Source organism: Pelodiscus sinensis, chromosome 4 (assembly GCF_049634645.1).
Source record: "Pelodiscus sinensis isolate JC-2024 chromosome 4, ASM4963464v1, whole genome shotgun sequence".
In the NCBI taxonomy this organism is placed as follows: domain Eukaryota; kingdom Metazoa; phylum Chordata; order Testudines; family Trionychidae; genus Pelodiscus; species Pelodiscus sinensis.
The window spans coordinates 22,143,620-22,163,188 of record NC_134714.1 but is presented as its reverse complement, the minus strand read 5'-3'; the positions used below and the strand labels follow the sequence as shown (position 1 = coordinate 22,163,188).

The 19,569-nt window shown below is 43.9% G+C and overlaps 3 protein-coding genes across 14 annotated transcripts in view; 2 read left to right on the top strand and 1 right to left on the bottom strand.

The window, feature by feature from the left end:
* ZNF839 (zinc finger protein 839) overlaps positions 1 to 4,655 on the top strand; it is a 19,422-nt gene extending 14,767 nt beyond the window's left edge. For both annotated transcript variants that reach the window (XM_014571980.3, XM_014571979.3), the window contains exon 8: positions 91 to 4,655. In XM_014571980.3, the coding sequence (XP_014427466.2) occupies positions 91 to 1,094 (1,004 nt within the window). In that variant the 3' untranslated portion in view covers positions 1,095 to 4,655. The remainder of the gene's footprint in view (positions 1 to 90) is intronic.
* Positions 3,421 to 19,205, bottom strand: CINP (cyclin dependent kinase 2 interacting protein). 5 transcript variants are annotated; one of them, XM_075926545.1, is made up of 5 exons: positions 19,066 to 19,205; positions 13,089 to 13,257; positions 11,446 to 11,572; positions 6,304 to 6,433; positions 3,421 to 3,710 (listed from the first exon to the last, which is right to left on the bottom strand). In XM_075926545.1, exons 2-5 carry the CDS (start codon positions 13,163 to 13,165, stop codon positions 3,508 to 3,510), a joined length of 537 nt encoding a protein of 178 aa, XP_075782660.1. In that variant the 5' UTR covers positions 13,166 to 13,257; positions 19,066 to 19,205; the 3' UTR covers positions 3,421 to 3,507. The 5 variants fall into 5 exon arrangements, with proteins under 5 accessions (XP_075782660.1, XP_075782661.1, XP_075782659.1 ...); XM_075926546.1 differs by having other exon boundaries at positions 13,089 to 13,260; positions 19,066 to 19,189; XM_075926544.1 differs by lacking the exon at positions 19,066 to 19,205 and adding an exon at positions 17,797 to 17,916.
* The window catches only part of TECPR2 (tectonin beta-propeller repeat containing 2), an 87,756-nt gene continuing 86,047 nt past the window's right edge, over positions 17,861 to 19,569 (top strand). For 6 of the 7 annotated variants that reach the window (XR_012903291.1, XR_012903292.1, XM_075926541.1 and 3 more), the window contains exon 1: positions 17,861 to 17,996. The gene's annotated coding sequence lies outside the window, so the exon portion shown is untranslated. Of the gene's footprint in view, positions 17,997 to 19,056 lie in introns of those variants that run through there. The other variant, XM_075926538.1, reaches the window with a different exon arrangement.

Sequence of the window (19,569 nt, the reverse complement as noted above, 5' to 3'; positions counted from 1 at the left end):
AATAAAACCTTAGAAAGATGCTTGTAGAAAATTACTTTGAGTCCAAAATCATATTGTACAACACTAACACTTTTTCCCCCAACTTTTCAGGTTTTAATCCACTAAATGGGGTGGCTGTATTCTCTGAAGATAGAGGTGGTATTCCTTGCATAACTGGAAGTGCAAAGCATACTGGGGAGCAACATAAATCACTTTATTTAGAATCTAGAGCTAACTCTGTAAATTCAGACATCTTTCAGTCCATGAAAATGAGAATGGAATGCTCTCAACCTGTAAATATACGGGGACAAGATAGCATAGTTAACACATTTCCACCATGTACTGAAGCACTGCTGCATGTTGAGGTAGGTAGCTCACCAGAATTGATTCAAGCTCACTTTGTAAATGAGACTGCAGAAGATAGACTTACAAATTCTGAACTTTGTAATTGTTTGGTATCAGAAGATGATATTAATAATCAGAGTACCAATTTTTCAATGAATGAAGAAATTCACCACAATGGAAAATATCAGAAACTTCAGCAAGATGAAGAAAACCAGAACTACGCTATTACCAGTGAACAGTCTGAACAACTTGATGATGCTGATATTGCTGATCAAATGCAGCAGCTTGAAAAAGTACTTTCAACAAGCATTGTGCCAGTAGACCATTCACACGAGACTCAACTTGACCCACATCAGAATCCAGAAACCTCCATACCCACTCAAGAAACTCTTGAAAGTCCAATTAAAAACTTGAATGAATTCTCACGTTGTTCTGCTAGTCCACAAGCTGGACAACATGAGCCAGAGAATGCAGTTACTGTAGATGAAACTGTAGCCTTTGAGATTGCTGATGAGAACCATGAATTCTTATCTCAGGGACATGAACAGATTTTTATTCAGACTGCAGATGGACTTATTCTGTCTCATCCAGGTACTGCTGTTCTATCTCAAGCTGAAGGCATTGTGATTGTAACTAATGCTGATGGTACTACAATGCACATTCGCACATCAGAGGGGGTTCCTTTGGAAACTGTGGAAGCACTCCTGGCAATGGAAGCAGATGGCCAAAGTGAAGATATTTTGCTCTCTCAAAGTGAAATAGAGCCATAAATATAAAAAACTTGTTTTATTTATAGATGCTTTCTTCTGGAAAGGACTGATTAAATATATATTTTTCTAATGTGAATACTGAAGTTAACTTATTTGTAAACATTTCTATGACCCGTACTTTTTTATAATTTGTTTATATTAACAATATTGCAACCAAAAAGTCTAAGGAATAACTCGTGATTCAACTTGTGCTCTTAATTGCCTGTGTGAGGGGGGGATGTCAGCCCTAGTTATGATGCACCTTTGTTGCATATTAGTTTTACTCTTTGGCTAAACAGAAATGCAATAAAATGTGTTGCACTGCCTATCAGTGATATGCTGTATATGGGCAAAATAACATTAAAAGGAGCTGTACTTTCTATATACTAGAAGTTTTACCCTATTGGTATTAGTGTATTTTTATTTTTATTACCTTATTTTATTAGTGGATAGGTCTTGTGTCACAAACATAACTGGAAAAATAAGGTATCAACATTTCTGTATTCCAAGTAAACTTTCATTTTTGAAAAATGATACTCTGGCAAATGGTTAGCATAGCTCCTGTCTATTCTTCTTCTGTAAGGTGGCAGATAAAGATAGCAGTACTATAAAATCCCACAGCATTATCTGATTCCTATTTAACAATCTGAAGAGCATTTGATCAGGCTTCTTTAACATACAAGGTAAAGTCAAATAGTGTTGATGCTGTGGTGGATGACCACCACCTGGCTATAGACACTCATACTCATCCTGATTAGAATAACTGATAGTGTTGATAACCCAAGTAGGCCTGTCTGCTCTAAAAAGCTGCAACTGGTGACAATCATCCATAAATGGCTAATGCCCATCCTCCTTTTTTTTTCTCCCTGACTTCAGAAGGTCACAATGGGTAGTTGTTCCTTCACTTCTAATGCCTGCAAGACTCTATCCTCCCCAAATTCTCAGCAGCTGTATGAGAGGGGGGTGAGAATTACAAAAACAGATAAGTACCTACCCTATGCAGCTGTCCTCCCCTGCAGTCCAGTGTAAACAGCACTATGTCTTAAGTGATTTTGCTACCTATGTATTCAGATAGCTAAAGTTGAATCCAGTCAATAGAAGAGGATCAAGCTAAGACAGACTACAGGAAGAGGGAAGTGCTCTGAGATACTTGTCTCTTCTATAGCATCATTCAGAATGTTGAATTAGCTGCAGTTTTGGATGCCTAAGTATCCTCTGTGTCCACTTCAGTTATGGCTGACCAGAGCCTATCAGACATAGGCCTAGATACCAATCATGTATTTGTGATCTCAGGTTTGATTCTTGCAAGTTAAGATGGAAACATACTTCGAAGAAGTCCCCACTGCTACTAAATGCAATATTCAATTAACCTAGATGACCATGAAAACTTCTTCCCCCTGCTGTGCTCTACTTTGACTCCCCTTTGAAAAGCATCTAGTTTAAAGACTTTGGCTATGTCTACACTGGCATGATCTTGCGGAAGAGTTCTTGTACAAAAACTCTTCCAGAAGAGAGCGTCTACACTGGCATGTGCCTTTGCGCAAGATCATCCATGCCAGTGTAGATGCTCTCTTGCGCAAGAAAGCTCTGTTGGCCATTTTAACCATAGGGCTTTCTTGCACAAGAAATTCATATTGCCTGTCTACACTGGCCTCTTGCGCAAGAACAGTTGCGTAAGAGGCCTTATTCCTGAGCGGCCGCATCATCGTTCTTGCGCAGGAAGCACTGATTTCATACATTAGAATGTTAGTGTTCTTGCACAAGAACTCGCAGCCAGTGTAGACAGGCAGCAAGTTTTTGTGCAAAAGCGGTAGCTTTTGCGCAAGATTGCGCCAGTGTAAACACAGCCTTTGTGTGTCAAGTGTTCATGGGGTTAGGCCTGACACTGCGGCTATTTAGATCCATGGCAAAACTCCCATGCCACAGAGATACTGCTTTAGCTAATAGTTGTGCATGCTGCCCTGAAGCTTCAGAAATTGTGTATGAACACAACGATAAAGCAATCAATCTTTAATTTCTTTGTATGAGACAGCTCAACACAGAAGGAGCAAGACTTTGTGGGTATTTAGAGAAAGGATATCCCAGGGGTGAGGGCTCTAGCTCAAGATTCCTATGACACTGGTTCAATTCTCTATCCCACTGCAGTCTTCTGTATGATTTAGGTTTCTGCCTACCATTCAGGATTTGACCCCAAGCCTCTACTTTGATTCCCCATGTATAATTGGGGGATAATAGCACATTTAAAATTGAGGTATTAAGATACCATGGTGAAGGAGGTGATAAGTAACTCACCTAGTTGCTTCATATCAACCAAGAAAAGGACAAATGAAACCAGTAAATACAAAGAGAGGAAAAAACAGATTTTAATAACTTTTATAAATAGCAATTTATCTTGCAGTTTGTTGCAAATGAGTATTAGAAGCAGTCTTAAATGTTACACTTGTCTATGTCCTGTTTCCAGCAACATGCTTTCTAGCAGTAGTTTACTGCTGTTCTCAATGTAAGGCTGGTACAACCAAGATGATAAATAAACCATCATAAGATCCTGGTCAGCAGTATGAGCAATCTCTTGCACAATTGTTTGCTTAAGTTGTAGTTCCTTCTTGTACATTTCAGAGAGCTTGAATGAAACCTCATCTGAAATGGATTGAACAATTTATACATACCATAATCATATATAAGCAACTCCAAAAAATCATTAAAAAAAACCCTAGCTATTACAGTACACAAGCTTTTATAACTATCCTCTTTTCCTTAGGGTACATCAGCCATCCTGCTCTTCCTTGCAATATAAAATGCCAAATTTATTGCTCATGTATTGGATATCTTTCTACCACATATGTTTTCTCAGTATAAAATCCCCTTTTTTTTCTAGTCTCAAAAGCAGTGTTCTAGAACTAGCTGTGTAAAAATTATACTGTGTAAGTTATTTTTTTAGAGGAACATGTTCATTTAAAAAGTTATTAATACTTTGAATAAAAAAATTGCATATGTGTTCTGGATACCTTGATACTTTTAGGCCACCACTAAAACCTAACCTGCAAACAATATTAACCCAAATACTGCAAGTACATGAGAGGAAGTAAGGCTGGTCTGCTTAACTAACTACATTATTTGTGAGAGTGAAGAATGGTGGAAATAATTTGAAATGCTATCTAATGTAAAGAGTTGCTAGTAATAGGAGTAAAGGTATTTAAAAAAATGTACCTGGCTATTGTCCCTTGAATTGTCAACTATGAACAAAATATTTGACAAAGGCTCAAACCTGCTTTCCTTGCTCATCCAAAACTCCCATGGAATTCAGCAGAATTGTAGGTGAAATGATTGCAACCACATTTCTTGGGGCTTTTTCAATAACAGTTGGTCCAGCACATCACCTTTTTCCTGCCACTATCCCAGAGGACACCACTGCCAACCTGATAGCAGACCTATGTAACTTTGTTCTCACCCACAATTATTTCCAGTTTGAGAACAACTTATACCTCCAGATCAGCGGCACAGCCATGGGTACACGCATGGCCCCACAGTATGCTAACATCTTTATGGCTGACCTAGAACAACGTTTCCTCAACTCCCGTCCCCTTTCACCTCTTCTCTACCTACGGTACATCGATGAAATCTTTATGATCTGGACGCATGGCCAAGAAACACTGGAGATATTCCACAGAGATTTCAACAACCTACACCCCACCATCAACCTCAGCCTGGACCATTCTACATGAGAGATCCACTTCCTGGACACCACAGTACAAATCAACAATGGAAAATTAGACACCACTCTCTACAGAAAACCCACCGACTCATACAGTTACCTACATGCTTCCAGCTCCCATCCAGAACACACCACACAATCCATCGTCTATAGCCAAGCCCTTTGATACAACCGCATCTGCTCTAATCCCACTGACAGAGACCAGAAGCTTCAGGATCTCTACCAAGCATTTATAAACCTCAACTACCCACCCGGAGAAATAAAAAAGCAAATTGAAAGAGCCAGACGAATACCTAGAAACCAACTACTTCAAGACAGACCCAAGAAAACCTACAATAGAACACCACTTGTCATCACCTACAACCCCCAACTTAAACCTGTCCAACACATTATCAAGAAACTACAGCCTATACTGGAGCAGGATACCATACTCCAAGAGGCTCTGGGATACAGACCCATAGTCTCCTATAGACAACCACCTAACCTCAAGATGATTCTTACCAACAACCACAGGACATACTACACTAATATCAACCCTGGTACCTTCCCTTGCAACAAACCCCGTTGCCAGCTTTGTCCACATATTCATTCTGCTGATACCATTATTAGACCTAACCAACTGAGTTATAAGATCAAGAACACATATTCCTGCGCATCCAGAAATATAATTTATGCTATCATGTGCCGAAAGTGTCCGTCTGCTATGTACATTGGACAAACATCTCAGACACTTCGCCAAAGGATTAATGCCCACAAAACAGATATCAGACAAGATCACAAAGAAAAAACAGTTTCTTGCCATTTTAACCAGAAAGGACACTCTCTGAATGACTTTAACCACCTGCATTCTGCTACAAAGACCTTTTACATCTGCACTTGAAAGGGAATCCTCTGAACTGTCATTCATGTTAAAATTCGACACTCTCCGGGAAGGAATGAACAAATACTCAAACTATCTTACCCATTACCAAGATAGCTTCCCTAATTATCACCTCTAATACCATTAGCTCACAGACATCCCACTCTCCCCACCTCTAATATCATCAATTCACAGACACTTACCTTCCTTCCTTCCCCCCCCCCCCCGCATCCCTCTTCTGTTCTGAAATGTGATTTGTCCTTTTCATATGTGTTCATTTTTTTTAATTGTATCCTTTGGTATATATGGTTGTGACTATTTTCTTCCACTATTTGATCTGAGGAAGTGGGTCTGGCCCACGAAAGCTCATCATCTAATAAACCATCTTGTTAGTCTTTAAAGTGCTACATTGTCCTGCATTTTGCTACTGTTCTAAGTTAACTGATGCACTAAATTATCTATTAACTACTCAATTTGAAAGACAGACACACTCATTACATAAGGCAAAATTATCATCTTACACTGATAAAAGTTAACGGCATATTTTTCAATTCTTAAACTACTATTTCAATAACAAATGACATCAAATGACTCGTAAAATGCCCCTCATTAGGAAATACTAGAGGATGACTTACAAGAGTGAAAAACATTCTACTTACAGAAGTACATAGTGGGCCATGTGTGAAAAAGTGGTGCTCTGCAATCTCCATTTTCATAGTGGTAAGTTTCTAGGTCACAAATTCCTTTAGTAGTTGAATACAATTTTTCCATTTTCAGATGTATTTTTGCCTGAAAATGATGAGTGCTTCAAGTTAATAAAAAAGTGCAAGCTTCCTTACCCACATCCTCCAGCCTTAACCTGGTGGGACCACCTCTAGGTATGGAAACACAGTCTCTGTGACATTTAAATCTTTTACCCCTTCCCAAAATTGCCAGTAATTAGGGTAACTCGGTGTTAACAGCAATGTGGGCACTTCTCCATAGTAGTATTCTTGAATGATTAGAAAGTAGAAGGGAATTAACTACAGTGCATTATCTAAGGCAGGGGTGGGCAATAATTTTTGACGGGGGTTGGAGGAGGCCACTCCAAGATTGTGGAAAGTGGTTGAGGGCCACACTCTTCCATGATATTAATGGAGGAGATGCAGGGTCTGGGATGGAGGTTGGATTCAGAAGGGAGCTTGGAGTAAGGGATTGGGGTTCAGGAGGGAGACTAGAGTCTGGGAGGGAGTTTGGGTGAAGGAGGTGGTTGTGACCTAGGGCAGGGGACTGGAGTGCAGGAGTTTGGGATGTGACCAAGGGTAGGAGGGTATTGTGATATGGGGTAGAAGACTGGGGTGCCAAATCTGGGAGGGGGTATGGGTGTAAGAGGGGGACAGAGGGTTTTGGGTATGTTGAGTGAGGCAGGGGGCAGAGGGTTGGGGCAGGAAAAGTCTGGGGTGCCAGAAGCAGGCTGTGGCCAAAGGACCTGCCAGCTGCCAAAGGGCATGTCTACACTTGCACCCTCTTTCGAGAGAGGGATGCAAATGAAGACATTCAAAATTGCAAATGAATTATATATCCCGTACTTCATTTGCATAATGGTGCTATTTTGAAATAACAGACGCTGTTAAGATGCGGTTATTTTGAGAGAAAACCCTTCTCTTGAAATAACTGGTAAACCTCATTGTATGAGGAATAAGGGTTATTTTGAGAGATGGGGTTTCTCTCGAAATAACTGTGTCTCAACAGCGTCTGTTATTTCGAAATAGCGCCATAACACGAATATTCAAATGAAGCGCGGGATATTTAAATCCCGGCTTCATTTGCAATTTCGAATGTCTTCATTTGCATCCCTCTCTCGAAAGAGGGTGCAAGCGTAGATATACCCAAACTAGCCTGCCTGCCTGCCAAGCTAAGACTTTCATAGCTTAAAACGGTTCCCAGCCAGCCTGCTGCTTGCCTGGCCATGTGCTTCTTTGAATAACTGAGGAGAGGGGGCGTGGCTTCTTGGCTGCTTGTTATTCCAACAAGCAGCTCCCATTGTCTGGTTTCTGGCCAGAAATGGCCAATGGGATTTTGATGGGGTCAGGTGGCTCCTGAAACTTCCCCCCTCCCCTCCAGTTTTAAAACAGAAACGGAGCCCTCCAGCCGCATTTCTGCACAGCGCACGGTACTGCAGGGCAAGCAGGAGAGCCTGCCTGGGGCTCCCCGCTGGCTCTACAGGCTGGATCCAGTGGTGGGCTGTATTTTGCCCAGGCCTGATCTAAGGAAACAAATGATAGAGCTAACCTATAGATTTTAAAATGTAACTATAAACGGTGAATAATAATCCTGTAGGTTTTATCCTGCAGAGATAAATTCTTAACCTTATGCTATTTAACATTTTTATCAATGACCTGGGAGAAAACATAAAATCATTCCTTATAAAGTTTGCAGGTGACACAAAATTTGGAGGTGGGGTACATAATGAAAAAGTCAGGTCACTGATTCAGAGCAATCTGGATTGGTTGGTAAACTGGACATAAGCGCACTTTGCCTTTTAATATAGCTAAATGTATATACACATCAGGGACTAAGAATGTAAGCCATACTTATTAGATGGGGGAAGCAGTGACTGAAAAAAATCTGGGGGGTTGTAGAGGATAATCAGCTGAACATGAGCTCCGGGTGTGATGTTGTAACCAAAAGAGCTAATGTGATTCTGGGATGCATAAACAGGGGAATCTCAAGTAGGAGTAGAGTGCATTTGGCACTCCTGTGACTGCTGCTGGAAGACTCCGTCCTCCTATTATGGTGCACATAATTCAAGAAGGATGTTGATAGTTTGGAAAGGGTTCAGAGAAGAGCCACCAGAATGATTAGAAGACTGGAAACATGCTGTATAGTGCTTGAGCTCGAGTTGATCTGTTTACCTTAACAAAGAGTTGGTTAAGGGATGACTTGATTTCTATAGATGTCTACATGGGGAACAAATATTTAACAATGGGTTCTTCAATCTAACAGGGAATGATCCAATGGCTGGAAGATGAAGCTAGACATGTTCGAACTGGAAATGAGTAAATTTTTAATGGTGAGTGTAACTGATTCTTGGAACAACTTAACCAACAATCTCATGGATTCTCCATCACTGACCATTTTAAAACCAATATTATATATCTCAAGCAATTATTTTGAGGAAGTTCTGTGCCATTGTTATACAGAAGGTAGATGATCATAATAGTCCCATCTGGCTTTGAAATCTATGAAACCATTATCATATATACTCAAACATAAGCCCTTTTGTTTATAAGCTGACACCACTCTCCCCCCCAAAAAATTTACAGAGAAAAAATGGTACAAAGTCATTTACCTGTTTATAAGCCAACTCCAGAGTACAGCGGTCTGGGACCTTACAGATGGGCCAGGGACTTTTCACCATTTTTTCTTCTGTAAGTTGGCTCGGGGGAGGTCAGGTCCCAGAGTGCTGTGGCTCTGCCTTTTAAGAGCCGCAAGGCATTTACTACATTTAAAAGGCAGAGTGGCAGCATCTGGGACCTGATGCAAGCTGGGACTTCTGTGTCTCAGCTTGAGCCGAGTCCTCCGCTGCTGCTCTGCCTTTTTAGAACCCATTTATAAGATGACTCTCTCTCTTCATATTGGGATTTTTTCCCCAAAAAAGTTAGCTTATGAATGAGTATATACGGTAATTAAATCATTGAGGCTTGCTGAAGCATCTTACAGTAAAGAATTCAGGAGCATTATGTCATACTGTAAAATCCTGATTATATGGTACATATGATTATAAACAGTGGAAAATAATGTATGTATATATGTATTCAGGAGCAGATGACTGTTTTGCGGGGCCCCGGGCAGCATAACTCCACGGGGCCCCCCTTTGCCACAGCGCATGCGCTGTGACGCCAAGTGCATGCGCAGTGGCGCCACGGCGCATGCGCGGGGCTTTTTTAAGCGCGGGGCCCGGGGCGGCCGCCCCGTTCGCCCTGCCCTATATCCGCCCCTGTATGTATTGTCTAATCCACCACAAGTTATTTAGACTAAAGGCTCAACAGGAATGACATTGTACACCAGTGCATTTAATGGGCTGAGTCATGACTAACTCAAAGCAAGAAACAGAATCATTACTCCTATTTTCTCTAGAGAACCAAACTTGTATCTGGAGTATTTTTCTGTTTATACCAGTCATTGGAATTTTCTCCAGCTTGCAGAGAACTATTCAATCTACCATCATACAAATCTATCTATATATTTTAGAAATGTGCCTGTCCGTGAGTCCATTTGTTCAAGAACTCCTCCTAAGCAGTAAGAACGAGGACCATCAAATTTGGTATCCTCTAATCTTAACTTAGTGATTGGTTGTACCCAGGACACTGGGATGTGCCTGGAATTCAACTGTTTCTCATAAAATGGAAAGGGAGGGGGTCTGGTAGAAGGGAGATGAAGTGTACAATTACAATAGGGGGCCAGCAAGCACACCAACGGGAAGCCACTGGTCAGCAGCAGCCAACACCCTGGCCTGCCCATGAAGCAGATGTCAGCTACTGCATAGCTCCCACTGCCCCCAGGTGGCCTGCATGGTCCCTTCCATCCCTGAGCTGAGCCCGTAGTGCTGCTGACGGAAAGCCTATGCAGCCATACCCCTACCTCTGGATTGGGTCCAGGGAGAGCTGGAAACTGAATTATGCCAAATCAAAAACAAAATATAGTTGTTAGGTTGTGTTTACATTGCAATCAGAGGTGTGACATATGGACATACTCATGATACAGTTATCTAGCTAGTGTGAGTAATAATAGCAATGAAGCTATAGCTGCATGGGATTCAGGCCCGTACGCAGGAATTTCTGGGTGTGTGAGAGCTGTGGGAGGGGCTGGAGGCTACCCAGCCCTGCCTCCAGCCTCTCTCTTGCAGCAGGAAGGAAGGGAATCAGCCCCAGGCTTCCCTCAACTGGCCAGAGCTTGGGAGACAGGCTGGCAGCATGCCTCCTGTGCTTTCCTCCGGCCGTCCAGAGCACAGGGGAGGGAGGCTGGCACAGCGCACTACCTCTGCTTTTCCCCAACTGGCTGGGGCACAGGGGAGGGAGGATGGGGCAGCGCGCCGCCTCTGCCATTCCCCTAGCTCACCAGACCACAGGGGAGGGAGACTGGCAGCATGCTGCCTCCGCCTTTCCCAGACCGGCCAGAATTAGCCCCAGGGCGGACCATGAAGGGATGCATTCACACCCACCCTTTGTGTATGGTCCTGGGATTGCTAGTTAGGTATGTACACAGGGTCCAAGGTGGACTTGTACAGCCTGTGCAGCTGTGGCTTCACTGCTATTACTACTCAAACTAGGTTAAAGCTAGCTTGGGTATATATTCTGCAATCACACCTCTAATTTCTGCATAGACATATGCTTATTGATACCACATCTTATTAGGTCTGAACTGTTCAGCCCTCTTTCTAACTTGATGCTTGTTTTGTTTTGAACACGTGGGAAGTTTAGGATGAGAAAGAATAAACAATGGGTACAATTTTGGCATTGTATTATCTTACATAATTTTTTAAAAATCATATAATGAAAAGGAGAACAGAGGGGGAGACAGGAGAAGGATGTAAAATCAACTTTTAATTTTCAAATCAATCTCATAACCATAGTGCACAGTACTTCAAATAATTTGCAACTGCAGTTAGAGTAGTTATCTGAATGAAAGCCTTATGAAAGTATATTTTCAGTAAACATTTAGCATTACTTGGTTAGCTTGTACTTGGACAAACGTGTGTCAAAAATGGCTTCATTAGGTAAGGAAATACACAATTTGAAAGATAAACAAATGAACATTACCATGTTTTCAAAAGTCCCAAGCAATTCTTCACAGAATATCTCAAGTTTTTCATTATAGTCTGCTGACTGTTTTCCACAGTCAGAAGCAATCTTGTCACATTCTATATCCAGCTTGTTCTCTTTAAATCTAAACAAAAGCATATATTAGTGCAAATACAGGTTGGATTTCCCCGGTCAGGCACCCTCAGGAACTAAACAACCCTGAGGAAGGGAGTTTGCTGGACCAGGGGAGGTCAGACCTCGGGGCTCTCCCATGCTCCCCTCCTGGCCATCACCCTGGGAGAACCTGGAGGCCTGACCTCTTCCCACCCACCCACCTGCCTGGCTCTGCTGCCCCCAGCCCCTGAGCAAGGCAGCAAGTTGCTCCTGGGGCTCCCTGCCCCTGGCCACCTGGCCCCTGTGCAAGGCAGATGATATTTCTGGGGCTCCTTGCCCGTCCCCTGCAGGGCAGCAGTCTCTGCTGTCCCAGAACTCTTTGCCCCGAAGTAACTGGGCCTGTGGGCTGCCACCAACCAGAGCAGCTCCATTCCCAGCTGGTCTCAGCCTCTGCGGCTACGACTCTCTGGTCTGGACCACGGATGTTGCTGGGGGGTGGGGAGCCCTAAGCCTCAGGGGCCAGATTCAGGCAAGCCAGGCACCTCATTCGGCCCCTGGGCCTTAAGTTCCCCACCCCTGGTTTAAGCCTACAAGAGCCTCTCTGACAGGGGTAGAACAAAGGAATTGCTGTACAAGATTAGAATGGTTTAGCTTGTTCAGTGTTCAACTGTGGCTAGTACCAACCGATTCAGAGGAAAGCACAAACCCCCTACATTAGGCTATTAAGGAATAGCCTGTACACAAGGAAAGTTTCTTCCTAATACCCATTAATTATAGGCTGTTTTATGTCCTGAAGCAGGAATTATGTCCCTTCCAAAGTATTTGGCTTTTTACAATCTTTACTGCTGTAGCTCAGGACATTTCTGTTATTCATGTAAATGGCAAATCCTTTTTTAAATTCTGAGAAGCTCTTGATCTCTGTTATTATGTAACACTGATTTGAGTCTCAGAGAAAACTTGTCTGAGGCTATGTTACACTACAAAGATAAATCGGAAAAAGAAACGCAATTCGCGGTATGCAAACTGCATATCTTTTTCTGATTTACTTCCAAAAGAGGCTTTTCCAAAATTTGGCCCGTCTACACGGGGCCAAATTTTGGTAAAAAACCCTCTTTCAGAACAGCCCTTCTTCCTTGTAAAATGAAGTTTACAGGGATGCCGAAAAAAACATGTCAGCTTTTCTGATATTTTTTTTCCGGAAAAGTGGACACGTTCCTTGGATATCCCGGAAAAGCTGTGCGGTACAGACAAAGCCTGAGTAAGTAAGGGTTTGTAAGATCAAACCCCAATTTTCTAACAACATTTAAAGTAAAGCATAAAAACATTTTGCAGCAAATACAGCAACTTTATGAGGTTACCCAACTTTTACCTTGAAAACCAGGTATGGCTTTTGATTTTATACAATCACAAAATGCTACTGTTTGAGAATACCAAACTGTCCACGTTGTGGTTTTTTGTAAAGCTTCCTGTTCATGGAAAACCAGTAGTTTCACAGAAAAGGTGAGCTCTGCATTGTTATTATTCGCCAGCCCTTTTAGCATACTCACTGTGCACTAATTTTCAAGTTTACAATTTTGTTTGCAGTAGTAAATCCATTATTATTCAGGGTCTCCCATTTCATCATTAAATTATGCCAGTCTGCTGCATTATCTTTAATTTTTCTTGCGCTGACAGATAAGACAGATCTTTTTGAAGCAACAGCTGCAGGACTCTTTGCTACTTTGAGAGAGAGAGAGACAGAGAATGCAAACCCTTCAAAATCTGCAATAACAAATCAATGAACTGTTTTATGTTGCCATTACAGTTGTATGTGCTGCATACAATATCTTCCTGAATGTTGACTCAATAAAATGTAGTTTACAGGCATCCCACTAACTTTAGTAATAAATCAAATGTCTAGCCTATCAATCTTTCATCATCACTATAAAATTATTAAATTATTAGGGTATTGAAAAAATAAAATTGTATGTTTAAATATTCCATTATAAAACCTAATGAATGCTGTAAAACACAAATGATCAATCCTATAGTATTTTGCCAACAAAATGAATGCATATTTTGAAGTCAAATTTTAATGTATAATTTCTTGCCAAGAAATCACTAATACAATAAGAACCTAGTCATAGAATCATAGAACACTAGAACTAGAAGGGACCTCGACAGATCATCGAGTCCAATCCCCCTGGCCTCACCACAGGACCAAGCACTGTCTAGATCATCCCTGACAAGTGTTTGTCTAACCTGCTCTTAAATATCTCCAGTGATGGAGATTCCACAACACCCCTAGGCAATTTATTCCAGTGTATAACTACCCTGACAGGCGGAAGTTTTTCCTGATTTCCAACCTAAACCTCCCTTGCTGCAATTTAAGTCCATTGCTTCTTGTCCTATCCTGAGGCCAAGGAGAACAATTTTTCTCCTTCTTCCTTGTAACAGTCTTTTAGATACTTGAATACCGCTATCATGTCCCCTCTTAGTCTTCTCTTTTCTAAACTAAACAAGCCCAATTCTTTCAGTCTTCCCTCATAGCTCATGTTTTCTAGACCTATAATCATTTTTGTTGCTCTTATCTGGACCTTCTCCAATTACTTCACATCTTTCTTGAAACATGGTACCCAGAACTGGACACAATACTCCAATTGAGGCCTAATCAGTGGAGAGTAGAGCAAAAGAACGACTTCTCCTGTCTTGCTCACAGCACACATATTACTGAATCTCAGAATCATGTTTGTTTTTTTGCAATGGTATCACGCTGTTGACTCGTTTTACTTCTTGTCCAATATGACCCCTAAATCCCTTTCAGCAGTACTTCTTCCTAGACAATCACTTCCCATTTTGTATGTGTGAAACGGATTCCTTCCTAAGTAAGTACTTTGCATTTGTCCTTATTAAACTTCATCCTGTTTACCTCAGACCATTTCTCTCCTTTGTCCAGATGATTGAGAATTTTGCCCCTATCCTCCAAAGCACTTGCAACCCCTCCCAGCGTGGTATCATCTGCAAACTTAATAATTGTACTCTTTATGCCATCATCTAAATCACTGATGAAGATATTGAACAGAACCAGCCCCAAAACAGACCCCTGTGGAACCTCACTTGTTATGCCCTTTCAGCATGATTGTGAACTGTTAATAACTACTCTCTGAGAAAGGCTATCCAGCTAGTTATGCACCCACCTTATAGTAGCCCCATCTAGGTTGTATTTCCCTAGTTTATTGATAAGGTCATGTGAGACTGTGTTAAATGCCTTTCTAAAGTCTAAGAATACCACATCCACAGCTTCTCCCTTATCCACAGAACTTGTTATCCTATCAAAGAAAGCTATCAAATTGGTTTGAAATGATTTGTCCTTTACAAATTCATGCTGGCTGTTGCCTAGCACCTTATTTTCTTCCAGATGTTTGCAGATGAATTCCTTAATTACTTGTTCCATTATCTTCCCTGGCCCAGAAGTTAAACTGACTGGTCTGTAGTTTCCTGGGTTGTTCTTATTTCCCTTTTATACATGGGCACAATATTTGCCTTTTTTCAGTCTTCTGGGATCTCTCCTTACTTCCGTGATTTTTCTACAATGACAGCTAAAGGCTCAGATACCTCCTCTATCAGCTTCTTGAGTATTCTTGAATGCATTTCATCAAGCCCTAGTGACTTGAAGACTTTTATAAGTAATTTTTAACTTGTTCTTTTATTTTAACTTCTAAACTTATTCCATTTCCACTAGCATTCACTATATTAGGCATCCCATCACCATCTTCTTGACGAAAACCAAAACAAAGAAGTCGTTAAGCATCTCTGCCATTTCCAAGTTTCCTGTTACTCCCTCTTCACCGAGCAATGGGCCTATCCTGTTATTGGGTTTTCCTCTTGCTCCGAATATTCTTGTAATACATCGTTACTCTTTATGACTCTATCTAGATTGAGCTCTTTTTGTGCCTTTGCCTTTCTAGTCTTGCCCATGCATACATGCGTTGTTTGCTTATATTCATCTTTTGAAATTTAACCTAGTTTGCACATTTTATAGGATTCCTTCTTGATTTTTAGATTATGTAAGATCTCTGTCCTTTTCACGGAGTGGTTTTGATCCCGAATATCTCAATGGCAGGAAGCACTAGTGTGAAATCCTGATAGTAATACAGTCAATGGGAGCTTTGTCATTACAGGCAGTCGCCGGGTTACGTACAAGATAGGGACTGTAGGTTTGTTCTTAAGTTGAATCTCTATGTAAGTCGGAATTGGCATCCAGATTCAGCCGCTGCTGAAACTGACCAGCGGCTGACTACAGGAGGCCCAAGGCAGAGTTGCTCTGCCCTGGGCTTCCTGGAATCAGCTGCTGATCAGTTTCAACAGGCTGAATCTGGACGCCAGTTCTTACATACAGATTCAACTTAAGAACCTCAGGCGTCCCCAAGTCAGCCGCTGCTGAAACTGATCATCAGCTGATTCCAGGAAGCCCAGGGCAGAGCAACTCTGCCTCGGGCTTCCTGTAGTCAGCGCTGGTCAGTTTCAGCAGCGGCTGACTTGGGGACGCCTGGGGCAGAGCAGCTGGGGTGCTGCTGGGTTGCTCCAGCAGACCAGGGAGACGGGGAGCAAAGCCGCGGAGCACGCGTGCAGTGGGACAGCCATGGCACGTCTGGACTGTCCCACTGCCCGCGTGCTCCGCGGCTTTGCTCAGCATCTCCCTGGTCTGCTGGGGGAGGGCTCCCCCCGCCAGCAGACCAGGGAGACGCGGAGCAGCTTTTCTCGCCCCGGAGGACGCGGGCGGCGGGACCGCGGCGCATCTCGGTGTCCCGCCGCTCCAGTCCTCCGGGGCGAGAAAAACCCCGTTTGTAACTGAGGATCCGACATAAGTCGGATCCGCGTAACTAGGGGACTGCCTGTAATGTCAATAGGGCCAAAATGTCACCTTATATTTTTTACAGGATTTTAATGACCATACAAAGCTTTGATCTCACAAAAATGTATGTACCTGATGCTCACCTGTATAAAAGTAGTCAATGGAACATCCATTCAATAAGCTAGTTCTCTATGTAGTTACTCATGTGTGCAATCATTGCTAATTCAAATGATAAACTATTTCTATCCTCAACTTAACTGTTCCCATAAAGAGTTTCTGGCTGTTAGCAAGCACTAAGATTGCAGAGGTAGTGCCTCTAGTAATAATAATGCTATATACACAGATACACTGAGTGAGACACAGCAGATGCTAATTCTTGGATCTGGACTTCCAACACTCCTGTCCTCTGAAGAAGTGGGTTGTGCCCATAACGCTCATGATACCAGCTACGGGTGTGTCTAGACTACCTAGTTTTGTCGACAAAAGTGGACTTTTGTCGACAAAACTATACCAGCGTCTACACTACCGCTGAGTTCTGTCGACATAACGTCGACAGAACTCAGCAGTTTTGTCGACGCTGGTATACCTCATTTTACGAGGCATAACACCTTCTGTCGACAGAACTCTGTCGACAGAAGGTGTTATTGCCTGTAACATTGCGTCCAGACTATGGAGTTCTGTCGACAAAGCAGCTTGCTTTGTCAACAGAACTCAATGTGTCTGGACGCTCTTTGTCGACGGAAGTTTTGTCGACAGTATCTGTCGACAAAACTTCCGTCGACAAAACGCGGTAGTCTAGACGTACCCTACGTGTTTTGTTTGTCTTTAAGGTGCTGCTAGACTATTTGTTGTTTTCTAAGTTTGTACTAATTCTTTACACAGCTAAATTACTTTGCATCTGAGGCTCCCAAAGTGCTTCACGAACAATAAACTAACCAGCCTGCCATTTCAGGACCCCTCATTAGTGCTAATGAGATAAAATACCATATTAGCGACCTAGGGAGTGAAGGGGGGGGGGGCTCGACTAAGACGTTTAGAGCTCCCCCTCAAGTTTTTGAAGGCTCCATGGGTTCGGTGCGGTCAGGTTCCTGGCCGCCGGCGGAACGTTACACACGAGAGAGGCCTCTGGCTTCCCAGTGCTGCGGCTGCTGACCCGCAGGCCCCAGAGCGGCGGCGCGCCTCGGCGGCTTTCCTTCGCGTTTGAAAACTTAACGACAAATAACGGATCATAACCGAGGAATCGCGCTCCCAGTCCTAGCCCACGTGCCGGAGGGGGGGGGGAAGGGAAGCGAGGGCGCGCCAGAGATGGACTTATTACAGGAGCACCCCGCTTGCCCTTCTGCGCGCATTTGGCTGGTACCCGCCCCCAAGCACGGGGGACACAGCCCGCCCCCTCGCCCCGTCTTCGGGTCCGCGCTCACCTGCCATGTCCCGAGCCCTCCCGTGATAGGGCCCGCCCCGCCTCCCCTCGGAAGTGCGCTCACGTCCGGTCCCGCCCGTTCCCGGCTCAGCAGCAGCCGTAGCTCGGCCGCGCCCGGCCCCTCGGCTTCTTCTCCCTCGTCCGGGGCCCCTGAGACGCAGCCCCCGTCGGGAGACATGAGGGGCCCGGCCCCTTGTTGAGGTGAGCCAGCCTTTCCCCCACCCGCTCCTGTGTCTCTCCCTCTTCCCCCAGTTCCGTGGCCGCGGGGGCTCCAGCAGAGGCCGACAGAGGGAAACTGACGCCCCAGGGGTACCCCTGCTGCTGGGTGGAGGCTGGTGCTGGAGCCCAAAGGGACCTGGGCTCTTGCCTCCATGCACCAGCCCCATCCTTGTGACTCTTGGAAAGGGGTGGGGCTCGTTCGGCCCTGCGAGAGTGCGGCTACTTGAAACTCGGCTCTCCTCTAAGCAAAGGACCTGGGTAGCCCTGCTTCATTTCCCCCGTCTGCGCTGGGAAGTGCAGCTGCTCTGTGCTTTGCTGCCTGTTGAATCCTCCCGTGGGGCATCTGTCGCGCATGACCCGTGCCTCGGGCTGGTTCTTGATTGGGTTTTCTGATGAACTGTCCTGTAAGCTTTGTAAAGCCTGGGCTGGCGTTAGGACAGGAGTGGAAAAAAATCAAGCCTAGGGGCTGGATCTAACCCTCCAAGCATTTTTCTCCAATCCACCCAGCTAATTAGCAGAATGCATACTTTCAGCTGGCAACATGTGTTGAGCTGCTTCTCTCTCCCTACCCCCTTGCTCTGTCCTGCAGCAGAGCTGCTCCCAGGATTCTCTTGCTAGCTGTGCAGAATGGGTGTGGGGTGGAAGGGGAGTGCTGAAGTAAGGGTGACCCTGCCCTTCTACCTTCTCTGCAGAGGAGAGACACAGTCAGGGGAGCTGCTTCTACCTGAAGTGACTCAAGGGAGTGCAAAGCATTGGAAGGAGACAACAGAGAAGGACAGATTTCCCATAAAGACAGAGTATAGCTTCTCTCAGAAACAGAGCCAGCACACACACTGTCTCTGTGCCACACACAATCATTGTCACACACACTACTGCACACACTCCGTCTGTGTCACAAAGTCTGTCTCACAAGTGTCTCTCTCTGTAGTCCCCAACTCCATGACTTCTGCCTGAGGCCCTATACCTTGTGAGGGTCTGGAGCCAGCCTGCAACCACATATCAAAATTTGTGAAGTACCCCCCCCCCCCCCCCCGTGAAAATGATTGCTCACCCTTGGATTAGATGATTGAATGGTCTCGTTTTACGATCTGCAAATCTCTGCAAACTGCATGTGGCACTGAGCTGCCCCTAATGTTTTTATGTGCAGCCGGCTTAATCCCACAACTGAGTGAGTGAGTAGGGGTGACCCAGGGGGTGCAACTTAAACATGCAAAGGGGCTGGCTAGGGGAAGAACATTAGCCCATCAGGGGTGGGTATGGTAGTGACATCACAAGGCCTTTTGCAGTGCCTCATCTTATTGGTTAAAGTATGTTGGGAAGTGATGACTTCACAGAGAGTCCATGACAATGGCCAAATAGAACAGGATGTAGGGGTGGGGTAATCTCAGAGAATATGGCTTTGTTGCAGGGGGGGGTCTCCTTCTTGAAGTCTGCCCTTGAGGCCTGAGAGAGTATTCAGGGTAACGAATGTGAGCATGAGGAGGGAGCCTCTTTGGAGTGTGTTCTCCTTTCCCAGAACTAATTGATCTTGAAGACTAAAGTCCCTGTGGAGAAG

Coding starts and splice junctions, on each gene's coding strand:
- CINP (XM_075926543.1), bottom strand. Junction 11,573..13,088: donor AACTTGAAAATTAGTGCACA/GTGAGTATGCTA, acceptor GCTTTTGTTTAG/ATTTAAAGAGAACAAGCTGG. Junction 3,711..6,303: donor ATGGCCCACTATGTACTTCT/GTAAGTAGAATG, acceptor AATCCATTTCAG/ATGAGGTTTCATTCAAGCTC.